At 41.9% G+C, this 27,110-nt stretch overlaps 1 protein-coding gene across 2 annotated transcripts; it reads left to right on the forward strand.

Annotated features, from left to right (window-relative positions):
- The first annotated feature begins 2,225 nt into the window (after positions 1-2,225).
- LOC124152695 (ras-related protein Rab-8B-like) lies at positions 2,226-26,365 on the forward strand. Of its 2 annotated transcripts, none has more exons than XM_046525724.2 (7): positions 2,226-2,368; positions 16,590-16,650; positions 17,488-17,548; positions 18,097-18,174; positions 18,733-18,822; positions 21,304-21,420; positions 22,200-26,365. In XM_046525724.2, exons 1-7 carry the CDS (start codon positions 2,254-2,256, stop codon positions 22,290-22,292), a joined length of 615 nt encoding a protein of 204 aa, XP_046381680.1. In that variant the 5' UTR covers positions 2,226-2,253; the 3' UTR covers positions 22,293-26,365. The 2 variants fall into 2 exon arrangements, with proteins under 2 accessions (XP_046381680.1, XP_046381679.1); XM_046525723.2 differs by lacking the exon at positions 2,226-2,368 and adding an exon at positions 10,697-10,860.
- The last annotated feature ends 745 nt before the right edge of the window (positions 26,366-27,110 follow it).

The raw sequence follows: 27,110 nt of genomic DNA on the forward strand, positions 1-27,110 counted from the left end.
ATACTGTTTTTTACTAAAATTGTGCAACCTATTTTGAGATTTTAAAATGTAGAACACAGTAAAGTGACGCATGTCACCATAAGGTGCGAATGTGGGTTCTAGTCCCGCACGTGTCTCTACCCAAAAAGTATAGAATTTGTGCTTTACTATAAATAAATTGTCATCACAAATATAACATTGTTGCCTTGTGAAATATTCTTCACACTTTACAATGTCCTTGTTTGATGTTTGTTCGTTTGTTTGTTGTCTAACGCCGCACTCAGCCCATATGACGGTGGTTTGTAAATAATCGAGTCTTGGCCAGACAATCCAGTGATTGACATGTGAAAAACAGATACGGTCGTATCATTCCTAATCATGTTTAGATCTAAACATGTTTGGACTTTGTTTACAATCAAAACACATTTTGTTTACAGTGTAGGTAATTTACTTTGGCGTACATACAAACAAACCTGTGAAGATCCGGGGTAGAATAGGCCTTCAGCAACCCATGCTTGCCGTAAAAGGCGACTACGCTTGTCGTATGAGGCGACTAACGGCATCGGGTGGTCAGGCTCGTTGGCTTGGTTGATGCATGTCATCGTATGTCGATTGCGTGGATTGATGCTCATGATGTCAATCACTGGATTGTCTTGTCCAGACTCGATTATTTACAGACCGCCGTCATAAAGCGGGAATATTGCCGCGTACGGCGTTAAACAACAGACAAACACATGGCCAGGTCCATCGTCTAGCCACGCTCATCGGACGTGTTGAGTGACCTCGGATATACGTGCAATAGTATACGGATGCGTAGTATACGCCGCTTTTGATGAAAAGTCCTTCAATATCACAGTTGGTTTTACATAAAGTACACATGACGAGTTTCGGTGTGACCAGTTCGTAAACTGTCGCGCAGATTTCGGTCGATTGCAGGATTTGCAAAGCATGTGTACCGCCAACCCGTTGTAAACAGATATTTTCCAAATCTTTTCATGTTTTTTATCAAGATGCTCACGCGATTTCATGCACTTCGCGATGTAAGACGATGTGTTTTATCACAATATAGATCCTGATTATCGATCAGATCGTCTTGACTGGGCGCCGCCATTTTGTTTGAATCAAATGCAAGTGATACGAGAGGTGGAATCTGATTGGTCCATAGGAGAGGCATGGAAGGGACATAACTCGAAAACGTCACTGGTGGCGTTACGATCGAGCCCAGGAATTCCAGCCTAGATCGGCAAGGGTGGAAACTGGACTTTTACAGTCGGTTATAGAAAGCCCCAAGTTTCAAGCTTTCTGTGGTCCCTAACATTTGATATATACTTAGCACTAAGTCCAATAAAATCAAGACATCTGTTTGTGGCTAGTCGCCATCTTGAAAACCCATACAAGTCCGCGTTGCTCAGCTACATCTATGGCGAACAACTCACTGGACTCTAATCTGGCGGTTGGGGGTGGAGGATGATCAATATTTTCCTTGTGAAAATGTGTTGATAAAAAAACTTCGACGGGAAAAGGTGGGTAGGTCGGCCCCCCCTTGCTCCGCCCGGCTGCCACTCTCAGCCGATCAGTGAGGATTGGGTGGTCAGAATATGTGACCTGCAAGGCTGAATGTGGGTCACCCTACGGCGTTGGTCGCAGCTGCTGCAGCAATCAACCATACATTTTCATGAGCTTGACGTGATTGTTGATGGGCCGCTGTGACAACATAGCTCCAATATTGATTAACATAAAATATCGAGGTGAGGTGAGGTGAAATGGGGTTAAACGTCTCGTCCAAGATAATTGCACTTATATAGCGACGTGCATTAACGCGCGCGTGCGTGCGTGCGTGCGCGCGTGTGTCTGCTTGTACTTGTCCGGAATGATGCCGATTTTATAGTGCTGAGATACTATGCCATATAGTTAAACACGAATACCCCACTCAGACGCAGTATACTGACTCCGAGCTTACCAGTGCTTGTTTAAGCCCCTTAATGCCGAACAGCAGACAGGGTAACAACACGTGCCGTCATTTAACGCCTTTTGGTATGAAGCGGCCGGGAATCGAACCCCGAACGTTCCGCTCTCCGGGCGGACACTCTACCACTGGACCACGGAGGCGGTCACAAAGTATCAATGTGACCCTCCCATATGCATGTGGCGTGAATCAAACAGGCGTTTGATTTATTTTAGTTTGACTTTTAAGAGTACAGCGGTATGTACAATTTGGTCACCATGGTGACGAGGGGCCATTTAGGAGGACCAGACTTATTCACCACAGACAAGATGGACGCTGACGCGACCTTTGATAAACCCTATAAAATTTTATTGATCGGGGATTCGGATGTCGGCAAAGTGGAACTGATGCTTCACTTTGCTAAAGACGACGACACACCAACTGGTAAGTAAGAATGTAAGTTCCCTTGTTTGTGGAAGAGGTATTTGTGATCTATAACACATACTTTCTTCAACACGCTTGTAAACTGTCTGTTTGCTGCTGTAGGTAGACGAAACAAGGAGACGGTTAACCCAGTGTATATATTATATAGATTAAATATTTACAATGCTTGTCGTAAAAGGCGAATAACGGGATCGGGTGGTCAGGCTCGCTGACTTGGTTCATGCATGTCATCGATCCTAATTGCGTGGATCGATGCTCATGATATTAATCACTGGATAGTCTGGTTCAAACTCGATGATTTACGGACCGCCGTCATATAGCTGGAATATTGCTGAGTGCGGCCCCAAACAACAAACCAAACCAAACCAAAAATAAATATTTACATGGCGTTAAATCACAAGAAATTACGTTATACCACGTCTTTGAAAGGCAGTTAGAAGTGATACATATAAGGAAGAGAATTTATGGATGTCAACTTCTTTATTATGAGGAACACAACGTTTCGGAATATATGCTTGCTCCTTCATCAGGAAAATGAATGATACGAGGGCATGTATGTATGTATGTATGTATGTATGTATGTATGTATGTATGTATGTATGTGTGTGTGTGTGTGTGTGTGTGTATGTATGTATGTATGTATGTATGTATGTATGTATGTATGTATGTATGTATGTATGTATGTATGTATGTATGTATGTATGTATGAATGTATGTATGTATGTATGTATGTATGTACATGTATAAGAACAACAAAAGTAATAAGATAACAAAAGATGGAAACTTAACAAGGTGAGCCAACAGATAATTGGCGCTGATAGGCGATTATCACTAGACAATGGAAGCCACACTTTAAACACTTAGGTAAATGGTAACGGACAATTGGCAAACGACTTGCTGGGGGTAACTAGCACTGATATGTAAAGGACTAGAAAAAGCAATGGGCAAATAGAAGCCAGCTAGGAAATGGGCACCGACAAAGATCAAAGCAATAAGTCCCCAGCACCAGGCAGATAGGTTCCCTGGACCCACTTGCAAAAAGCGATCTTAGCGCTAAGATGATCATAACTCCCATACTTTAACATTGACTTACAATAGTCGTAGCGCTAAGATCGCTTTGTGCAAGTGGGCCCTAGTCACGGTTCATGGCCGGCTGGTGTCTCCTGATGTCAATGGCTTCTTGGAGTTTTCTTTGTCGCCAGTTGTTGTTGTTGTGGCAGACAGGACTTTGGTGACTTCCCACAGGATGTTATGGTCTTGGTTCTTGAGGATGTGTTCGGAAATAGCGGATTTCAGGTCTAGTTTGTTGACAGAGGTCTGATGTCCTTTGAGTCTGGTGTTTAGGGGTCTGAGGGTTTCTCCAATGAACTGGTGGCCGCAGTTGCAGGGGATCTGGTATATACATCCTCGGGGGTTGGGACATTCTTGTGCCTTTGCCATTTGGCTTGTAGATGGGTCTTGATGGACTTGCCGCTAGAGAAGGTGACATCTATGTTGGCTTTGTTCTTGATGAGGCGGGAAATCTGATGAGTGACGGGGCCTTGGTAGGGTATGGTGATTCTGATGGGCGACCACTGTGAGCAATGTGTTTGGATGTTAAAAACAAACCAAAGTACGTTCTTTGCCCCACAGTTTTGACGCGTTTAGGGTCTAAACATGCAGGATTGTGTTTCACAGCTAAACGTGTTTAGGGTCTAAACATGCAGGATTGTGCTTCACAGCTAAACGTGTTTAGGGTCTAAACATGCAGGATTGTGTTTCACAGCTAAACGTGTTGAGGGTCTAAACATGCAGGATTATGTTTTAACAGCTTGACGCGTTGATGGTCTAAACATGCAGGATTGTGTTTCACAGCTAAACGTGTTGAGGGTCTAAACATGCAGGATTGTGTTTCACAGCTAAACGCGTTTAGGGTCTAAACATGCAGGATTGTGTTTCACAGCTGAACGCGTTAAGGGTCTAAACATGCAGGATTGTGTTTCACAGCTGAACGCGTTTAGGGTCTAAACATGCAGGATTGTGTTTCACAGCTAAACGCGTTGAGGGTCTAAACATGCAGGATTGTGTTTCACAGCTAAACGTGTTTAGGGTCTAAACATGCAGGATTGTGTTTCACAGCTAAAGGTGTTTAGGGTCTAAACATGCAGGATTGTGTTTCACAGCTGAACGCGTTTAGGGTCTAAACATGCAGGATTGTGTTTCACAGCTGAACGTGTTAGGGTCTAAACATGCAGGATTGTGTTTCACAGCTAAACGTGTTGAGGGTCTAAACATGCAGGATTGTGTTTCACAGCTAAACGTGTTTAGGGTCTAAACATGCAGGATTGTGTTTCACAGCTAAACGTGTTGAGGGTCTAAACATGCAGGATTGTGTTTCACAGCTAAACGTGTTTAGGGTCTAAACATGCAGGATTGTGTTTCACAGCTAAACGTGTTTAGGGTCTAAACATGCAGGATTGTGTTTCACAGCTTAACGCGTTTAGGGTCTAAACATGCAGGATTGTGTTTCACAGCTAAACGTGTTTAGGGTTTAAATATGGAAATAGCCCGAACCCCCCACCCCACTGAAATTCATTGCATGAAATTTTAAAAAGGAGAGCTTTCTACGTGCTGTTTAAGGGTTTAATGGGTATATAGACGTATGGGGGATAACCTTAAAAAGTTAAGGGTCTACATAACGTAGTAATCAGGTATGCTTTCGTTGTCAGCTTCCGTTTCCTGTATGAGAGAAATACTATTAGTCATACAGCAGCAACACATTTATGAACAGAACACTCAGAAACCTCGGCTGGATGCGATGCAACAACCTCTTGATTTGAACCAAGACCGGTGCTGTTATCGTCACAAATGCCAATTTACCTAGGCACCATTGACTTGGTATATTTGTACATTTTTTATGTTAATATTGTACCAAGTTCGTTGTTTGTGTTGTTGTAGCGCTGTGTGGACGTGGTGTTTAGGCTGAGAAACGGTAGCTCATTTCAGGTGATAAGACCGTAAACGTGTTTAGATAGAACACACAAAAAGTGTACACCATTCAGGATTGAAACACATCCCTAAACATGTCTTGCATGTCTTTACATTCTGAACATTTTTTACAGTGTATAATTGTACGTTTTGCTTTTTTTGTTTTTGGTATGAGAAAGTTACACGGGGACGAGTATTAGTTGGAAAGATGTAAAAGCATTTTAAAAAGAAACCTTATCTTATCTCGCAGATGTCTTATGCTATGTGTACATACGAAATACTAAATGATTATGACAATATTTTAAAACCATTCCTAACTGTAAAGTATTACACTAAACAGGTTTGTATTCGTCGGGCGCAATGACCAAAGGGAGCCAAATGTGCGATGAAATGGGGTTAAACGTCGCGTCCAAGATTATTGCACGTGCATGCACGTGTGTGTATGCTTGTACTAGTCCGGTGATGCTGATTTATAGTGCTAGCACACTACCATGCAACAGTTTAACATGAATATCCCACTCAGACACAGTATACTGACTCCGAGTCGACCAGTCCTTGTTTTAGCCCCTTAATGTCAAGCGCCAGACAGGGTAACAACAAGTACCATCTTTTAACGTCTTTTGGTATGACGCGGTCGGGGATCGAACCCCGGACCTTCCGCTCTCCGGGCGGACGCTCTACCACTAGACCACGGAGGCGGTAATATTGCCGAGTGCGACGTTAAACGACAAATAAACAAACAAACAATAGATAGGTATGCTACAAAATTTCTTCGCGTCGCGTTGATCCTTCAGATCATATTTGGAAAAAGCTTATGCATAGCGTTGTTCAAGCTCCTCACAGCGATAGTACGTTCCCGGAGCTCTCTATACTATCGCTGCCACCAGTCAAAACTCCCCACTGTGAATAGGTGGCCACAACCATGCTTGGAGTTGAACTCGCAACCGAATGACCGTTATGTTTACAAACAAGTGACGACTGTCGTGACGCCGAATACACTTATCGATGCTAAATTACTCTCTTCGTTTGTCAATTTGAATTTCTGTTTCATTAAAACTATCGTATTATTGATGTAGTAAGAATGTAAGGGAGAAGTTGGTTGATTTTCCGTTAGTCTGCAATCTCGAACCAATCTGATTATCAAAACAAGAAAGTAAATTCATCTGGAAAACATTGTCAGTCGTAAACCTTTTCAAATTGAAATATCATGGCATTCCCAAAGACATAAACAAAAGTATAAACGTTACTACATATTGGGTTGGAGGGCAAATTTCAAGATTCTTGTAATGGCCGCGCCCACACTGGTGGCAGCGATGTTACCGAGAGTGTGTCACGCGCTGGGAAGGAGCTTGAGCGTTGTTGGCCGAGGGGAGACAATTCTGTCTAACTTTATATTTTCCGGAAGAGTCACTGCCCTTGACACAGAGCGTGATTGGTAGCTCGTTTCTGGTGGTTATGTGTGGTGGGGGGGGGGGGGGGGGGGGTGGGGGGGGGGGGGGGTGGGGGGGTGGGGGGGGGGGGTGGCCTGACTACAAATACCTGTCTCCGGGGACTAGTGGACAGAGGGTAACTGACAAGCGTGGCGACGAAGCAACTTTTGGCAGTGGGTATCAGTGTCGACAAGTAGGGAATTGCTCAGCTTAGTAAATCATGGTTGTCAACACTTAGGTACGGTGGCCCATAAGGGACATGGAGTCTGTTTTTTTCCATATTTTGATATTTCCACCGCGGTGATAATATTATCACTGCGATGGGAATATTATCACCGCGGTGGAAGTAGTTTTCTGTATTTTCATTTTAGTTTTTGACATTTTCGCTTTTGTTTTTGACCTTTTCGTTTTTGTTTTTGACATTTCCATTTTAGTTTTTGACATTTTCGCTTATAATTTCAGCGATTCAATAGCTACTTGAATGTACATTTTACAGTTGTTTTTCGGTTGTTTTTATGCATGATTTATCACATATTTGTATGACAAATTGTGTTAATTTGCAAAAGGTTACGATAAATGTAAGTGATATATCAAAATATTGAAAAACAGACTCCATGTCCATTATGGGCCACCGTACTTAGGGAACTGATAATGCCAATCAAAACAGCAGTATATGTAGTTGACAACTTGACAGTCTATATTCTTTGCACGTACATATTTTGTTTGTTGTTGTTTATCGCTGCACTCAACAATATTCCAGCTATATGACAGCGGTTCTGTAAATAATCGAATCTGGACCAGACAATCCAGTGATTGACACCATGATCATCGATTACGTGGGATCAATGACACGCAACAACAAGGTCAGCGAGCCTGACCATCCGATCCCGTTAGTCGCCTCTTACGACAGGCATCGTCGCCTTTTACAGCAAGCATTGGGTTGCTGAAGACCTATTCTACCCCAGATCTTCACGGGTAGTCCAGACAAGTACCAGCAGCCACACACACACACACACACACACACACACACACACACACACGAACTACTCTGGAACGCGGCGTTAAACCCCATTTCATCAATCTTCACCTGAGGACAAATTACATTTTTCCTGTGTGTTCTGGAGCCATTGTTTACATACCCCATCTACGTTAAATTACGGGCACAGCTTTGAACATTATTTCAGTTATATCACGACCTGTCAGCTTGATGATGGGTGAAAGCCCCACCATTTACATTGTGCAGCCTAGCTACTTCGTAATTAATCTATCATGAAGTGGGCACTTATAAAGATTTGTTATCAAGTCCTGCAAGGTTTAGTTATTATGACGTCACACCACATTTTTTAACAAGCTATATCACTAGTCAGATATAGAGAAGCACCCAAGCTGTCTGTTGGCCTGCAATTTGAAGCTGAGTTCTAGATATCGTTTATTTGCCTACAATATATCGCCAAACTCACTTTGGGTATTGTTGTAACCGCTCTGAGTTTGGTGGCGTATAATTTTTAATATCTCTATTTTAAAATGTCTTCATACTATGTGACAAAAAGGACATTTCTATCAATATTCATTTCCGCATCAAATCACCTGTTTTAATCAGGTGGAGATTTTTTAAAAATTAATGGAATACTCTAGAATGCTCAATAAAACTCGCAGATTGAAAACATGCAACGTCTATCTCCTGACTCTCAGCCAGTGTGGAGAAAAGAAAAACTGAGAAAAAAAACAGTATTTTTAGAATGTTGGGAGTTTTGTTTGAAATCAGTGAAGAGGCTGTTTTCAGAACTTTAATTTTGTTCCATATTTGAGAATTTCTCCAAGGAGTTGCAAACTGACGACTATAACACATATATGGATATTTCGTATATAAACAAACAAACATATAGTTACTACTAGACCCGTGAATGTCCGGGGTAGAATAGGTCTTCAGCAACCCATGCTTGCCGTAAAAGGCGACTATGCTTGCCGTAAAAGGCGACTAACGGGATCGGGTGGTCAGGCTCGCTGACTTGGTTGATACATGTCATCGATCCCAATTGGGTGAATCGATGCTCATGATATTAATCACTGGATTGTTTGGTCAAGACTATTATTTACAGACCACCGTCATACCGTCAAACCAATGCTACACCTGGGGTTTTCGGATGAGAAAAGAGTGTGTGTTTGTCGTTCGTGGATCGGATGGTCAGGACTTGGTGGATTGCGTGTCATCGTTCCCCGACGGCTTGGGGCGTTGTTCATACTATCAGTCACTGGTTTGTCTCGCCCAGTTGATCGGCATGTGTGTTGAATAACCCGAAATAATATAAAACAGTTTCTTCGATGATTCATTTTTTGTATCCCTAGAGTCGGTAAGATATCATTTATTAATCAAAATATTTCTTCTACTAGAAAAAATCTCTCAACTCTATAAATTAACACAATATGGCTTAGGTTAACCCTACGTATGTGAAAAAAAAATATTTGTTCAGGTTTACGAAGGCCTGTTAGGGTCCAAATATTATGGAAAAGACATGGGGGGGGGGGGGGGGGGGGGGGGGGGATTTTTTATAACGAAAATAAACTCGTTATTTCGACATTAATTAAATTCTTCACAACAGAAGAAAGATTAATTATTAAGGACAAAGATTCGTTGGAACGAAAATATATTTGTTACAACAAGATTATATCCGTTATAACGAAATTATTACGGAAGAAAATTCGGTTCACAGAAAAAAAAGTCGTCACGAAAGAAGATGCGTTATAACGAAAATATATTTGTTATAACGAAAATAAATGACATCCATCAGGCAAGAGCCTCGCATTCACAGACGCATGACAACACAGATCAATACTTGCAATAAGTAAGAATGCACCCGTGAACACCCGGGTTAGAACTTGTTTATCGCAAGAGGCGACTAACGGGATCGAGTGGGCGGGCCCACTGACTGGTTGATGCATGTCATCGTTTCCCAATTGCGTAGATCGATGTTTATGATGTCATTCTGGTCCAGACTCGATTATTTACAGACTGCCGTCATATAACTTGCTTATTGGTGATTGCAGCGTTAAACAACAAACAAAACTAAGAATGGGGACTTAGTTTAAATATCGATCTGTGTGTTTATTTGCGTTATAACACAATGTGTTTTCGTTATAGCGCATCTTTTTTCGAAATAACGAACCTTTTTCCGTAAACCTGAAATATTTCCGTTATTAAACTTATTTCCGTTATAACGAATTTTTGTTAACTCTAACAAATATATTTGGGTTATGACGCATCTTTTATCAGAAATGACAAATATATGTTTTCCGTTATACCGAATTTATTTTCTTAATAACGAATTTATTTTCATTATAACACATATTTTCCCCGGTAATGACGAAATGTTTTGCGTTTTCCATATTTCAATAAACAAACAACTAGCCTATGAAAACACTTCTTTTAAATAATTGTGATATATTGTTTTCGAAAGAACCTTTCCTCCTCTACTGTGGAAACAAAAAGTGGTTTTGTGGTTATTTTATTATTTATTTTACAAAAGAAATGTCGGGCTATAAAAGAAAACCAACTGCTGTTCATCTCACAATAATCACACAATTCAACACAATGTTTGTAAGGAAAACAAAAAAAGTCAGAAAGAATTTGGTAAAAGTATCTTTGTAAATATCAGGGCGTTGACTGTAAGGAGGTTTTCTCCGGAATAAAGTACAACAAAAAATGTTTTACATATAAATAAACACTGATTTGCACTCGCTGATCTGCCCTTATCATTGACAGTTTGAAACTTGGTAAAATCCTTTTTATCGTAACGGTATGCATTCAATATCTTATCTGAAACACGCGTTAACAATAAATAGACTCGCTTGCATACATTCACAATGAAAAGGCTCAGCTGACTCATCTGCGCGTGACCCTAGAAAACCGGAAGTGAACTTTCTTATACGTCACCGTCATTTATGCAAATGAGGGTGTTTCCTGTTCAGACAAAATGGCGAAGACTTACGACTATCTTTTCAAACTTTTACTGATTGGAGACTCCGGTGTAGGAAAAACGTGTTTATTATTCAGATTTTCAGAAGATGCCTTTAATTCTACATTTATATCAACGATAGGTGAGTCAGCATCAACGTCCACACATATGGTCCCTCGGTCTCAAAGTTTTGATGTCCGATGTCAGAAATTCTAAAAATTTCACGCTCTCCTCTGACATCGTCGAATTAGTCACACGTATGCTTATTCTACTTATATTCCATATGTCTTCCGTGATTACAGATTTTAAAAAACCGTGTTTCGTAGTCATATAGGCAGGCATGTTGATGTTATAGACCCTGTGTGACAAGTTATGGCCACTTGATCAGACCACGGACCAGTTGCATACCACTAGAAAATGACATATTTACCTTTAGTTGTTTGTTGGCGAGACGACAGGAATCCGAAGTTTCAAGAGTTGAGTTGAGATATAATAGCCATATTATGTACTTTATACTGAACTGTATACCATGTATAAAGGCATGTCGTATATCGGTAGGTATTTAGGAATTGGACTATCATAACTCAACTCACAGCTGAAACTTTTGACTCATGTTTTGAGAGTAGAGATCGAGACACACTGCCATTGCCGCATTGGGCCTATCTGCTCTATGTCATATTTGACTATGTTCCGTGTTATTCCAAGAAGGCAAACATATCACACGATGAAGCTTGTTGTTTTGAACAATTACTAGTTATGTTGATGATAGGCTGTTAGTGGTTTGGCATTAATCTATGACAATTTTTTACCAATATTTAATAGTCTAAAAAAAGACCTTTCTCACAATCTAAGTACAAGGTATGGAAGCTTTAAATTGTATTTTTTGTAAGGTTATTACCCCACTGTTTAGGGTCACAGGTTCTTGCTATCAATCAGTTTGTGTTCAATTAGCATGACTGGTTAATTTTACTCATTCAAGATATATTATGAACTAGCATAAGTCATTGTGTTTCATCATATGACAACCAGGCCAGTAACAAAGGTGAATAGACGCATCCCTAGAATACACAATCTATTATCGTGAATAATGACACACCAAGTTAATGTAGTATCTTTTATCATGAATAGTGACACTGCTTTTAGTTCTACACTGCATCTGTTGTTGTGAATAGAGACTCCACTTCGACACGCTGTATCTGTTGTTGTGAATAGTCACACCGCTAGCTCACACTGTATCTGTTGTTGTGAATAGTGACTCAGCTAGTACAGACTGCATCTGTTGTGAATAGTGACTCCGCTTGGACAGGCTGTATATGTTGTTATGAATAGAGACTCCACTTCGACACGCTGTATCTGTTGTTGTGAATAGAGACTCCACTTCAACATGCTGTATCTGTTGTTGTGAATAGAGACTCCACTTCGACACGCTGTATCTGTTGTTGTGAATAGAGACTCCACTTCGACACGCTGTATCTGTTTTTGTGAATAGAGACTCCACTTCGACACACTGTATATGTTGTTGTGAATATAGTCACACCGCTAGCTCACACTGTATCTGTTGTTGTGAATAGAGACTCCACTTCGACACGCTGTATCTGTTGTTGTGAATAGAGACTCCACTTCGACATGCTATATCTGTTGTTGTGAATATAGTCACACCGCTAGCTCACACTGTATCTGTTGTTGTGAATAGTGACTCCGCTTGGACAGGCTGTATATGTTGTTGTGAATAGAGACTCCACTTCGACACGCTATATCTGTTGTTGTGAATAGTCACACCGCTAGCTCACACTGTATCTGTTGTGAATAGTGACTCAGCTAGTACAGACTGCATCTGTTGCGAATAGTGACTCCGCTTGGACAGGCTGTATCTGTTGTGAATAGTGACCCCGCTAGCTCACGCTATATCTGTTGTTGTGAATAGTGACACCACTTTGGCACACGGTATCTGTTGTTGTGAATAGTCACACTGCCAGCTCATGCTGTATCTGTTGTTGTGAAAAGTGACTCCGCTTCGACACACTGCATCTGTTGTTGTGAATAGTGACCCCGCTAGCTCACGCTATATATGTTGTGAATAGTGACACCGCTTTGGCACACGGTATCTGTTGTTGTGAATAGTCACACTGGCTCTACACACTGTCTATTGTGAATAGTGACACTGTTTTGACACTGCATCTATTGATGTGAATCGTGACACTGCTTCACTGTCTGTTGTTGTGAATAGTGACACTGTTTTGACACTGCATCTATTGATGTGAATCGTGACACTGCTTCACTGTCTGTTGTTGTGAATAGTGACACCACTAGCATACAGTGATTCTGTTAACGTGGATGTCCAGTTTTCAGCAAATCCTTATGACCGATGGCAGGGCAGTTTTCGGAATGGGGGTTCAGGGTGGGGGTCTGTTCCTTGATGTCTTCTCACATCATGTCTAGTCTCCATTCAAAATTGCAGGTTTGTTTGATTTCGAGATTGACTATCTGATGCGCTGAATCCTTCATAATGAAACTTTGAGTCTCCATTCAAAGTTCAATTAACATGGCCATTTATTCAAAACAGACAGTTATTAATTAAAATCTACAGTCTGAGGGGACTAATCAACTGCAAAATTAACTGTTTATGTTATGAAAAATAATTTGATCCTCTGCATTATATATGCATATGATGAAGCCTATGTTTGCGCGTTTGGGTACCCTAGTACTTTAAACGTTCGCTCATCACACCGAAGATACAGGTTCGAATCCCCACATGGTAACAATCTGTGAAGCCCTTTTATGGTGCCCCCCTCCGTGATTTGCTTGAATATTGTTAAAAGCAGCGTAAAACCTCACTTACTCTCTCACTCACTGTGCTTATGTGACTGTAAATGGATGATTCTTTCATTTGTTCATTCATTAAAATGGACAGTTGTTCAGAATTGGCATAGTCTTTTAGAAGGATACAAGATCAAAATATTTATTGTCTATGTGTACGTAAGTCTCCCTATACACATGATAGACAAAGTGTGTGATATAGACAAAATGTAGTGGTTGGTTAGCTGCAGTAGAAACTAATATTTTTAGTCTGCTAGTCCTTATGATGATAACATATGATATAGCATAACCCTTAAAAATCACAAATGGCCACAGGTCCTTATGATACCTTAGCTAGTACGAGGCAGAGTCGCATAGGGCTGGCAAAAAAGATTGATAAATGGAAATATCGTCAACATGGTCAATGGAAAGAAATATTAATGATTATCGATATGAAAATTGTGTCATCAATACCATCTTACATAAACTATTGTGATGAAATAAAGTAATAGATTTACCAAAACAAACTTCTTATTGTCAATAATGTTAATTGCTGAAAACGGAAAGTAACTATTTTTGTTATGTCTCAAATGTCCACAAAGTAATCACTGCATAAATGTGCCAGCGCTCACCAATGGAGTGAAATATGTTGATTGTTTTCAGATTTTTGTTGTTGTGTATTTTCTCAAGTATTACTTCTCTGATATTTATTGATAATTGATCGAGATGTAGTCACTGATTATCGATCTCTGTGATCTGTATAGGGGCGGTCGGGTAGCCTAGTGGTTAAAGCATTCGCTCGTCACGCCGAAGACCCGGGTTCGATTCCCGACATGGGTACAATGTGTGAAGCCCATTTCTGGTGTCCCCCGCCGTGATATTGCTGGAATATTGCTAAAAGCGGCGTAAAACCATACTCACTCACTCACTCACTGTGATCTGTATCGATGGCCAGTCCTACTTTCGCAAGGACTAAAGGTCTAGTGCCACTTTATATCGCAAGAATTTTGTGGTTTGTTTCTTTCAGATGTGCCACAGCTCACTCTAATGTTTTGGAGTTAAAGATCACAAATAGTATAATAATTTTGGTCCATCTTGGAAATATTTTTGTGCGTATTTTGTACGTATGAAAGCAACTTAACATTGATTGGGTTACGGTGATTAAGTCAGTGTATTTCTTGCAAATATACAGCTTATCTGAAGCTCTGTGTATAATGTGTACAGTTAGAATGAGTTATCATGACGTCAGTACCGTGGACACAATTCTGACCCATCACTGTGGTCCTGGTATGTTGTATGATAACATCGGCTATCTGCTGATGATTAGACTGTTGAACCTATACTTCTGCTTTATGTTACTAGACTATGTCAGTAAATTAGTCATTGATCTGTTCATTGTCGTATAAGTGAGCAAGTATGGTTTTAGAGGTAACCGTAACCCATGCTTGCCATAAAAGGCGACCATGCCTGTCGTAAGAGGCGACTTACAGGATCAGTTGTCAGGCTCGCTTACTTGGTTGATGCATGTCATTGTATCCCAATAATTATAATGCTCATGATGTCAATCACTGGATTGTCTTGTCCAGACTCGATTATTTACAGACCACCGTCATGTAGCTGGAATATTGCTGTGTGCAAAACAACAAACAAACAATAAATCATAAATAATCGAGTCTGGACCAGACAATCCAGTTATTGACATCATCATGATCATGAGCATCGATCCACACGATATGGATACGATGACATGATTCAACCAAGTCAGTGAGCCTACCAATCCGATTCCGTTTGTCGCTTCTTAATGACAAGCATAGTCAATTTTATGGCAAGCATGGGTTGCTGAAGACCTACTGAGATTGGATTGGGCGGTCATGCATGGTGACTTGGTTGCTTAGTCAGGCTTAGTGACTTGGTTGCTTAGTCAATCCTAGTGACTTGGTTGCTTGGTCAGGCTTTGTGACTTGGTTGCTTGGTCAGGCTTAGTGACTTGGTTGCTTAGTCAGGCATGGTGACTTGGTTGCTTAGTCAGGCATGGTGACTTTGTTGCTTGGTCAGGATTAGTGACTTGGTTGCTTGGTCAGGCTTAGTGACTTGGTTGCTTAGTCAGGCTCAGTGACTTGGTTTCTTAGTCAGGCTTAGTGACTTGGTTGCTTGGTCAGGCTTTGTGACTTGGTTGCTTGGTCGGGCTTAGTGACTTGGTTGCTTAGTCAGGATTAGTGACTTGGTTGCTTGGTCAGGCTTAGTGACTTGGTTGCTTAGTCAGGCTCAGTGACTTGGTTTCTTAGTCAGGCTTAGTGACTTGGTTGCTTGGTCAGGCTTTGTGACTTGGTTGCTTGGTCAGGATTAGTGACTTGGTTGCTTAGTCAGACTTAGTGACCTTTTTACTTGGTCAGGCTTTGTGACTTGGTTGCTTAGTCAGGCATAGTGACTTGGTTGCTTGGTCAGGCTTAGTGACTTGGTTGATCATGTTGATTACGTGTGATCATACCATGGTCAGACTTGGTGACTTTGGTTCATTGTGTGTGATGGTACCTTGACAATGTGGGAAGTTGATCATTAAATCCGTAAGAAGATGGCTGGTTCAGACTTCATGTCTTATCAACAACCTTGATACAGCTGGAGCACTGTTTAGTGCGGGGGCGCAGTCGTCTAAGACGCCGCGATTTGCTAGGAAGAGTTGCGTCCCTTGGGCTCGCCAGAAACATATGATTATGGGTTCGAATCCCGGTTGGCCCCAATTATGTTTCTAGGTTTGGCAGCAGCATACCCGTGCTCGTGGGTTTCATGGAATTGGTAAACGTCTGAGACCTGCATCAATTTGGGCTTTGCTGACACGCCGCAATATAACTGGAATACTGTTATGAGTGGCGTTCACCCCAACTCACTCACTCACTCACTCACTCACTCACTCACTCACTCACTCACTCACTCACTCACTCACTCACTCACTCTTGAGTGCGGGATTCACTTACTCTCCGCTGCAGTTAATTCTTCATCTCGTATGTGATGTTTCAATGACGCCTGTACTAACAGTGTCTCACTCTTGTTTGTACCTGCTTTGTTTATGTATTTCAGGAATTGACTTCAAGATTCGAACTATCGAGCTTGATGGGAAAAAGATCAAGTTACAGATATGGTAAGTGTGCTTCCATGTTTAACCATGCTGCGTATTTACTAGGGGTGAAATGATAGAGTAAGCTCACGATACGATATGCATCATGATACACATATTAAGTCATATCGAGTGGAAACGTCTTGACTAAACTTATTTCAGAGCATGTTCAAAAGGAAAAGCTAGCTGTAGACACATTTTCGTAGCAGCTTTTTTATCAGTAATTTGGAATGCCAATTACAACACATTTTGCGATACTTGACTGACAGAATTGCTGGGTGGTCCTTAAGAGAGTAGTAAGTAGTTTATTTTAGCAAGTGTATCATCATGATTTGCGAATGAATTTCTGTATAGAGTTTAGGTTAAATGATATGAATTAAAAAATAATACTGAAACGTGCACAGTGGACAGTATACAGGTATACCGAAACAGAAAAATAAATTGCAATAGGCATACGCGTACACTCCTATATGCTAGACATAATATTTTTGGTATAATGCAGGGATGCAGCTTTCCCTGAAACATTGCCAGCCCGGTTTACAAGCCTTGTTACTATGATATGATTTGTTACTATGGCTACTATGATTCATAGCCAGTGAAGATCCGGGGTAGAATAGGTCTTTAGCAACCCATGCTTGCTGTAAGAGGCAACTAACAGGATCGGGTGGTCAGGCTCGCTGACTTAGTTGATGCATGACATCGATCCCAATTGCGTGGATCGATGCTCATGCTGTCAATCACTGGATTGTCTTGTCCAGGCTTGATTATTTACAGACCACTGTCATATAGCTGGAATGTTGCTGAGTGCGGCATTAAACAACAAACAAACAAACAAACAAAACTATGATTTTTCTGTTTCAGGGACACAGCTGGACAGGAGCGGTTCCGCACCATCACCACAGCATACTACCGAGGGGCTATGGTAAGCACACAGTAATGGGTGGGACCCGAAGACCCAGGTTCAATTCCCACATGGGTACAATGTGTGAAGCCAATTTCTGGTGTCCCCTGCCGTTATATTGCCGAAATATTGCGAAAAGCGGCGTAAACCATACTCATGTAGTAAAAATGTTGCGTCTGACACAATATCCTAATTGAGAAAGGATGCAAAACGTATATATATTGTGGGGTGGGTGGGGGGTTGCAATAAACAATGCTTGTCGTAAGTGGTGACTAACGGGATCGGGTGGTCAGGCATGCTGACTTGGTTGATGCATGTCATCATATCCCAATTGCGTAGATCGATGCTCATAATGTCAACCATTGGATTATCTGGTCCAGACTCGATTATTTACAGACTGCCGTCATACAGCTGGAATATTGCTAAAGGCGGCATAATACCATACTCACTCAAGCAGTGACAGAACTCCAGTTGCTTATGCATCGACAGAGCACTCCTGCGTATTTGACAAAATGCCTTGACAAAAAAAATTCACAATTTTATTTTCAATACATCGTTATGTGTTTCAGGGCATCATGCTGGTCTATGACATCACAAATGAGAAATCTTTTGAAAACATACGGAATTGGATCCGTAACATAGAGGAGGTAAGAGCTTAAACCATTCATTTCTGTCAGTCCGACACCCAACCAGACCTGTGAAGAGCCGGGGTGGAATAGCTCTTCAGCAACCCATGCTTGCCGTAAAAGGCGACTATGCTTGTCGTAAGAGACGACTAACGGGATTGGGTGGTCAGGCTCGCTGACTTGGTAGATGCATGTCATCGTATCTCAATAATGTAGATCGATGCTCATGATATTAATGACTGGATTGTCTGGTCCAGACTAGATTATTTACAGACCGCTGTCATATAGCTGGACTATTGCTGATTGCGACGTTAGAAACAAACAGACAAATAGAACCTTGCACTGATGGATGTTGTAAGAGGCGACTAATGGTCAGGCCTGCTGACTTGGTTGATGCATGTCATTGATCCCAATTGCGCAGTTTGATGCTCATGATATTAATGACTGGATTGTCTTGTCCAGACTCGATTAATTACCGACTGTCGTCATACAGCTGGAATATTGCTGATTGCGACATTAGAAACAAACAGACAAGTAGAACCTGGCACTGATGGATGTTGATGGTTGATGTGTTTTCAGCATGCATCGAAGGATGTGGAGAAGATGATCTTGGGCAACAAGTGTGATATGAATGACAGGCGACAGGTGTCGAAGGAGAAGGGCGAGCAGGTAGGGACTGGTTGTCAAGCCCTCTGGCGAGGATTGGTTACAGTGTTTATTGGGGATGTTATGATTCCCCAATACTGTTAATTAGGGCTGTTACGACTCACTCGCACATTCGAACTGTATACTTCATGAATTGAATTTGTTATTCGTGGTCACTAGAATTGAATATGTACGACTTTTTGGTAAACAGTGTTTTTTAACTTATCAAAGCGAGATATGCAAAATGAAATTTAAACAAGCAAGCAGTAGCGTAACTTGTGTCAGTGTGTCAAGGCACCTAATGGTGCTGTCAACCTAAACATTAGGCTATAGTATAAGCGTCATTGTTGCAATGTATTGCTTGTTTGCTTCACAAAAAATATCATCGAAATGTTCCAACCTAAGCAATGACATGACATACAATTATGTACATTTGTGTAAAATTCACGTTTTACACTGAGTCAATGTTTTTCCCCCAATGGAAAGACAATACCAGCTGATTACCGTGAGCATGTAACACCGGAAGTAACTTGTTATTGTATTCGTGAATAGATATTCGTATTCGTAACCCTATATTTATGATACGTATCATACTCGCCTCATAGTGTATCCACACTTACCTCTATCAATTCATATTTAACTTCTGTATTGATTCACACATGGAAAATTTGGAACAGCAGTGGAATTACTTTGTTGGCAAAATGGGTCCTATCTACATTCTAATTAACAATTTTATGATTATTAATTTATTCTATATTTACATTGTACAATGGACGTAGTTTTAAGACTTAAATTATGTTATTGTCTTTTTCTAACTGGTGTTGATTGAAATTTGTTTTCAAATATGAGACCAAATATTCAGGATTTTTTAAACCTTTTTAATAGTGTTTATACCCTATGGAATCTATAAATCAATGCAAAATTGCCCCACTCACTGCCTAATAAAAACACATACCATGGTTAATATCCTGCTCTGATCAACAAAACACAGGCAATGGTAATAAAACCCTCTCACTGACCACCAAATCACAAGTGATGGTAAATACCCTCTCACTGACCAACAGAACACAAGTGATGGTAAATACCCTCTCACTGACCAACAGAACACAAGTGATGGTAAATACCCTCTCACTGACCAACAGAACACAAGTGATGGTAAATACCCTCTCACTGACCAACAGAACCAAAGCGATGGTAAATACCCTCTCACTGACCAACAGAACACAGGCGATGGTAAATACCCTCTCACTGACCAACAGAACCAAAGCGATGGTAAATACCCTCTCACTGACCAACAGAACACAGGCGATGGTAAATACCCTCTCACTGACCAACAGAACACAAGTGATGGTAAATACCCTCTCACTGACCAACAGAACACAGGCGATGGTAAATACCCTCTCACTGACCAACAGAACACAAGTGATGGTAAATACCCTCTCACTGACCAACAGAACACAAGTGATGGTAAATACCCTCTCACTGACCAACAGAACACAAGTGATGGTAAATACCCTCTCACTGACCACCAATAACTATTCACTGACCACAAAAACACAGGCGATAGTTCCTACTAACTGACCAACAGAACACAGGCGATGGTATAAAAATACTCACTGCCAAACAAAACACGGGCGATGGTTCCCGCTAACTGACCACCTTAACACAGACGATGGTTCCCGCTTACTGACCACCTAAACACAGGCAATGGTTCCCGCTAACTGACCACCAAAACACAGTCAATGGCTCCCACTTACTGACCAACAAAACAGTCAATTGCTCCCACTTACTGACCAACAAAACACAGGCGATGGTTCCCGCTAACTGACCAACTAAACACAGGCGATGGTTCCCGCTAACTGACCACCAAAACACAGGTGATGGTTCCCGCTAACTGAACACCAAAACACAGGCGATGGTTCCCATTTACTGACCACCAAAACACAGGCGATGGTTCCCGCTAACTGACCACCAAAACACAGTCAATGGCTCCCACTTACTGACCACCAAAACAAAGACGATGGTTCCCACTTACTGACCAACAAAACACAGGCGATGGTTCCCGCTAACTGACCAACAAAACACAGGCGATGGTTCCTGCTAACTGACCAACAAAACACAGGCGATGGCTCCCACTTACCGAACACCAAAACACAGGCGATGGTTCCCGCTAACTGACCAACAAAACACAGGCGATTGCTCCCACTTACTGACCATCAAAACACAGGCGATGGTTCCCGCTAACTGACAACCAAAACACAGGTGATGGTTCCGCTAACTGACCACCAAAACACAGGCAATGGTTCCTGCTAACTGACCACCAAAACACAGGCGATGGTTCCCGCTAACTGACCACCAAAACACAGGCAATGGTTCCTGCTAACTGACCACCAAAACACAGGCGATGGTTCCCGCTAACTGACAACCAAAACACGGGCGATGGTTCCCGCTAACTGACCACCAAAACACAGGCGATGGTTCCGCTAACTGACCTGTCTGTTTCAGCTTGCTGTGGAACACGGGATCAAGTTCATGGAGACGAGTGCGAAGGCCAGCAACAACGTGGAGGAGGCCTTTTTCACACTAGCAAGAGACATTAAGCTCAAGATGGACAGGAAATCAGTAAGTAGAGGGACACAGTGCCCATAACAGGTGAAGTTAAGCAATGTCGGTCGCAGAGAGTCCTTGGATGGGTGACAGCATTTCGGCAGCTTGGCCCCTGAGAGTTTCCAAGGCTTCAGTCCTGCCCCGCTCTGAATCACACATAACACATGTGGCGTCTCATTGGGCAAGTGACTTTGTTCGAATATGGGCCTCTGTTCACCAAGCAGTGAATGGGTACCCGGTAGGATGAGATGGCAATGTGGTTGTTAACCTTCTAGCGCATGACAGGCAGCTTGGGATGTATACTCCCCAGGGGGCTGAGAATGATTCTTGAGTGCACATTGATCCAGTGGCTGGGGTGATAATAGCGCTTTGAGCATGCCCCTGAGTGGTGTGGAAATATGTGCAATGTAAATAGCCTATTATTATTATAACTGGGAAGGATTTTAGTTCCAATTGGGGAATTTTGCTGACTTGAGGCCGAATAGCAGCCTCTGAGCAGGTCAGTATAAACCCATGGTTGGCCACATACTAAGTTCTTCACTCTTTGTTGGCTGTTTACTGTGCACAGTTATGTCCCTTAGCTTTGCCAGGATCAGTTGATCTAGCTTAGAATGATTTTCTATGGTGACATTTAAACTGCAGGGTGTGCAGACTTGAACATTTGTGCTAATCATTAAATGTATTGTGTAGCCTGGATTTAGGTTATGTGAAAGCTCGCTGGTGAAAATGTGTGACTGCTGACCACGACTAAGTCCTCCCTTTCACTTACTCCCCCTTCTTCTTTGTCGTTGCAGGATGCCTCAGGTCAATCAAGCCGGGGAGGAGGCTACCAATTGAAGAAGGAAAACACCCCCAAGAAGTCTTTCTGGAGGTGTTCGATTCTCTGATTGGCAGAACCTTGTCATGTGATTGAACTAGTTTTGTTACTGACTGAACTGAAGGCTATACGTGCATATAATATTGGCCTTTGTGTACTCAATCGTAGGGTCGTTGTCATGGACACTATTGCGACCCTGGGCAGAAACTTGGTGCGTTCCCGCCACGATGCATAAAATCATGGACACTTACGAACAGAGCACAGACCAAGCTGACAGAAACCGGAGCCTACGTTCTGTGCTTCGCTGGCTTGTCCTGCTTGTTCTTCACTATCCTTTCAATGTTACTATGGTTACTATTCAAGATGGCAGCCCGGACAGTGGCTGTTGACAACTGCCATTGTCGTACAAAAGTTACTATGATTTTTAAACAACCTCCAGGATGTGTCATGAATGTAAATATTTGTGCTTTTGATGGTTCTGCAGCGTATCTGATCCGGATTGTTGATCCCGGGGGATATTGTCATCATCAGTGTTCAATACTAAATGTGAAAGTCAAGGGGTCCATCACCCTAAGAGTGTAAAATTGAGATTAGGACCAACTACTATAGGAAGAAACCTCAAGAAACCGGTCATTTACTTCAGGGGTGGGTGGGTGGGTCAGAGGTTTTTGGTGCAGAAAATGATTACCCTCCCCCAATGCTCGTCATATTTAGGATGACCCTTCTCATGTCTGTACATTTTTTTCATGACTCTCCCAGAACAGACAAAATGCAAAAGCGCTTTATATTTGATAATAAAATGTCCATTTATTCATGACCCTCCCCAAATATGTGTATTATTTTTTATGACCCTCCCCTAGAGACCCTCCTGATTCCCTCTGACCCACCCCACCCCACCCTATGATAAATGACCAGTGCCTTAAGGGAGATCTTTGGATTCCTTAGTTTGTTGACTGTTTTGCATTGAAACTTTCAGGGACCTTTCTGATGTACACAAAACACCTTCTTTCAGTGAGTGTTGGTGAGGGCTAAATAAACCATTGCAATCTCTGTACAGAGCGTTCTGGAAATTCATATGATTTGACATTTCGCCAGACAATGAAAAGGAAAAAGACCAAACAGAAAAGTCAGCGGTATTGTTGGTCACATGACCACAAGTAAGATTTGTGTTGGTTGTTCAGCAGAAGCTTTGGTCCACAATTAGTTGTTTATGCAGTTAGCTGACATACAGCCTTTCTTATGCCTGAAGGAGTTCATTGTAATGTTATTGGCACTTTCTGTTACGTTTATCAATCAGTCTTTTTCTAATAGCTGTGCAGTGTTATGGCCCATAGCAGTGCCAGGATCTGCTGATCTGGGCTTTGAATCCCTGGTTCGACTAAGAACCTTGGTGTTCCAGAATTGTACCATGCTTGTGGATTGCAGCAAAGTTGTAAGGGTCTACAGCCTACTCCTTTTATTTTCTGTGGTGCAACAGGGCAGTGGGGTAGCCTAGTGGTTAAAGCGTTGGCTCGTCACGCCGAAGACCCGGGTTCGATTCCCAACATGGGTACAATGTGTGAAGCCCATTTCTGGTGTCCCCCGCCGTGATATTGCTGGAATAATGCTAAAAGCGGCGTAAAACCATACTCACTCACTCACTCTGTGGTGCAACTGAGATCTGTAGCATGAGAGCCAACACTCACAGTTCAGCTGATCTTGCTATATATACTGTTGGGCTGGGGAGCCTATAGTAGCCCATATATAAAGGGCTTGGAGTCAGGGTGCTCCAGTGCTGCTTGGATCAGTAAAATGCCCTAGCATGACATTAGGCAGGCATTTATTACTGACAAAAGCTGAAAAATTCTGTTGGCATAGTTACCCACTTACTCTTGCCGTTAATTAGCCACAACCATTTTCAGCCTCTTTTATTCATCGCTTGGAAGTATTTTTGAGGCGCAAGAGTAACTTTACAGATTCTGTGTATATTTCTTTAAGTGATGAGGCATACTTCCCATGCTTGCCATACAAGTCGACTATGCTTGTTGTAAGTGGCGACTAACAGGATCGGGTGGTCAGGCTCACTAACTTGGTATGTCATCGTATCCCAATTGCGTAGATCGATGCTCATGATATCAATCACTGGATTGTCTGGCCCAGATTCAATAATTTACAGACTGCCATCATGTAGCTGGAATATTGCTGTGTGCGGCGTTAAATTACAAACAAACAAAAGCATACTACATTAAAGTTTTGTGTGTTCTTCACCTCCCTGCTGCAGAGTTGCGTCCCTTGGGCCAGAAACTATGGTCGGAATTAAGTTCTGCCTGATTAAGTTTCCATACCCGTGCTCGTGGGGTTCACCGAAGTCGTAAACGTCTGAGACCAGCAACACTCTGGCTTTACTCCCACATTAAGCTGACACACCATGATATAACTGGAATATTGTTAAGAGAGGCGTTATATACCCAACTCACTCACTCACTCACTCACTCACTCACCCATCTCCATGCTAACTCGTAGGCCTTAAGAAAATTAACATTAGAAATCTGCCTCTGGTCAGGAATTGATATGTTGTCCATTGTTTAAGATGTGCGCAAAATGTTTTGCAGTTTAATAACTATTTTGCTATGTTCAAGCAGTTGCTATATTGATGTTGAGAGTTTAAACTTTCATGGTCAGAGTTACCTCCCTTCTTCGCATAAGGTTAACATGAATTATGAATCGTTCAGTGAAATGGGAAGTTAATTAATTGTTGTTTCAAGGACGAGATACTAGCTATTGAAGTGAGCAAATGGGTGACAGGAGATGAGAAGCAAAGAATAAATCCAGATAGATTATACACTGTCTAAAACTGTGTTTGGGATGGCCTAATGGTACGGTGTTCTGGTCGGCCCTACCGTGCTGTATGTATTAGGTGTAGCCCTAAATCCCTGTGTTCTGGATGGCCCTATAGTGTATTCTGGAGCGTCCTATAGTCCTGTATTGTGGATGGCCTTATGTTTCTCCATACTGGATGGCGGATGGTACTGTATACTGGAGGGCCTCATGGTACTGTGTTCTGGATGGTCCTATAGTCCTGTATTGTGGATGCCTTATGGTTCTCCATACTGGATGGCCTCGTGGTACTCTATACTGGATGGCCTTATGGTACTCTATATAGGATGGCCTCATGGTACTCTATACAGGATGGCCTCGTGGTACTCTATACAGGATGGCCTCGTGGTACTCTATACAGGATGGCCTCGTGGTACTCTCTACTGGATGGCCTCATGATACTCTATACAGGATGGCCTCGTGGTACTCTATACAGGATGGCCTCGTGGTACTCTATACAAGATGGCCTCGTGGTACTCTATACAGGATGGCCTCGTGGTACTCTCTACTGGATGCCCTCATGGCACTCTATACAGGATGGCCTCGTGGTACTCTATACAGGATGGCCTCGTGGTACTCTACACAGGATGGCCTCGTGGTACTCTATACAGGATGGCCTCGTGGTACTCTATACAGGATGGCCTCGTGGTACTCTCTACAGGATGGCCTCGTGGCACTCTATACAGGATGGCCTCGTGGTACTCTATACAGGATGGCCTCGTGGTACTCTATACAGGATGGCCTCATGGAACTCTATACAGGATGGCCTCGTGGTACTCTATACAGGATGGCCTCGTGGTACTCTATACAGGATGGCCTCTTGGTACTCTATACAGGATGGCCTCGTGGTACTCTCATGGCACTCTATACAGGATGGCCTCGTGGTTCCTTATGGTACTGTATTCCATGTGCTTTATCAGTGTGTCCTCAGCTTGGTGTGTGCTCCTCCAGGCTAAGTTATTGTGTGGTACAAAGCATCATTCTGTACATATATGAGTTTTGCAATAAGAGACTATTGACCTGACATTTTGTACATATTTTTGACATGCTCTTACTGAAATATAGCTAGAGTTATAGGCTGGGCTTGTTATGTCTTTCATCTTGACAGCGACACTGTTATGCAATATAACACTTTCGTCTTCTGGTCTCCTTGAGCGTGGGCAGGCAAAGATTGCAAGGTCACAGTGTGGTTGGTTTTGGAGACATGTTCTGAGAGAAAATTACGCTGTTTCGGTGTATCTTTGAAAATTGCTTGAATATGGAATTAAATGATTTTTATCTCTGAAAGCTCTTTTGTTTTTGCAAATGTTGAAAACACAAAAGTATTTTTGGCAAAAGGGTGGCTACAATTTTTTCATTTTAATATTATCAACAGAATCTTTTTTAAATTGACCAGATTTAATGAAAAATAGAGGTATTTCACGTGTATGATGTTTTATCAAGTACAATAAACACATTGATGGAGAATATCTCACGTAGCTCACCTGAAATAGGTAAAAGTGAAAAAATACAATGATTGCAGTCCCCTGCTAAACTAACAGTAATCACCACCGACCCAGACTCTGCCCTTCCCCGCCCCTAATTTCCCCCTGCCACGCCCATCCTCCCATATGACCCATGTGTTGCGTTGTTTAATTGATGATTTATGTCCATTTCCAGTTGACAGAACAAAGATTACTTATATATATATTCAGAGCAAATTTGTGTCCCGTGAGATTGAACTGGATGCTGGTAAGGCTATGCAGTAAGGTGACCTGTATTTGTCCTCAAACAAAGTGCTAAGTGAGGTAGCATGGCACGAACTGCACCATCATCCTTGTAGGTTTTAATGGGTTCAGGGTTGTTTGCCAAAGAACTGAAAAATATATCCGTACCATTATTAGGGAAGTCACGATTCACCGATTGTAACGATGCATTGGTAGATAATTCTCATGATACGATACGAGATTCATGTAAATTTACACCGATAAGATATTTGATTGAAATCGGTATCCATTTGTTGATTGATTTTTCTTTTTGAATCGAAACGTCA

The sequence above is a fragment of the Haliotis rufescens genome, unplaced genomic scaffold (genome assembly GCF_023055435.1).
Source record: "Haliotis rufescens isolate VD_foot unplaced genomic scaffold, xgHalRufe1.0.p SCAF_14, whole genome shotgun sequence".
Lineage (NCBI taxonomy): Eukaryota > Metazoa > Mollusca > Gastropoda > Lepetellida > Haliotidae > Haliotis > Haliotis rufescens.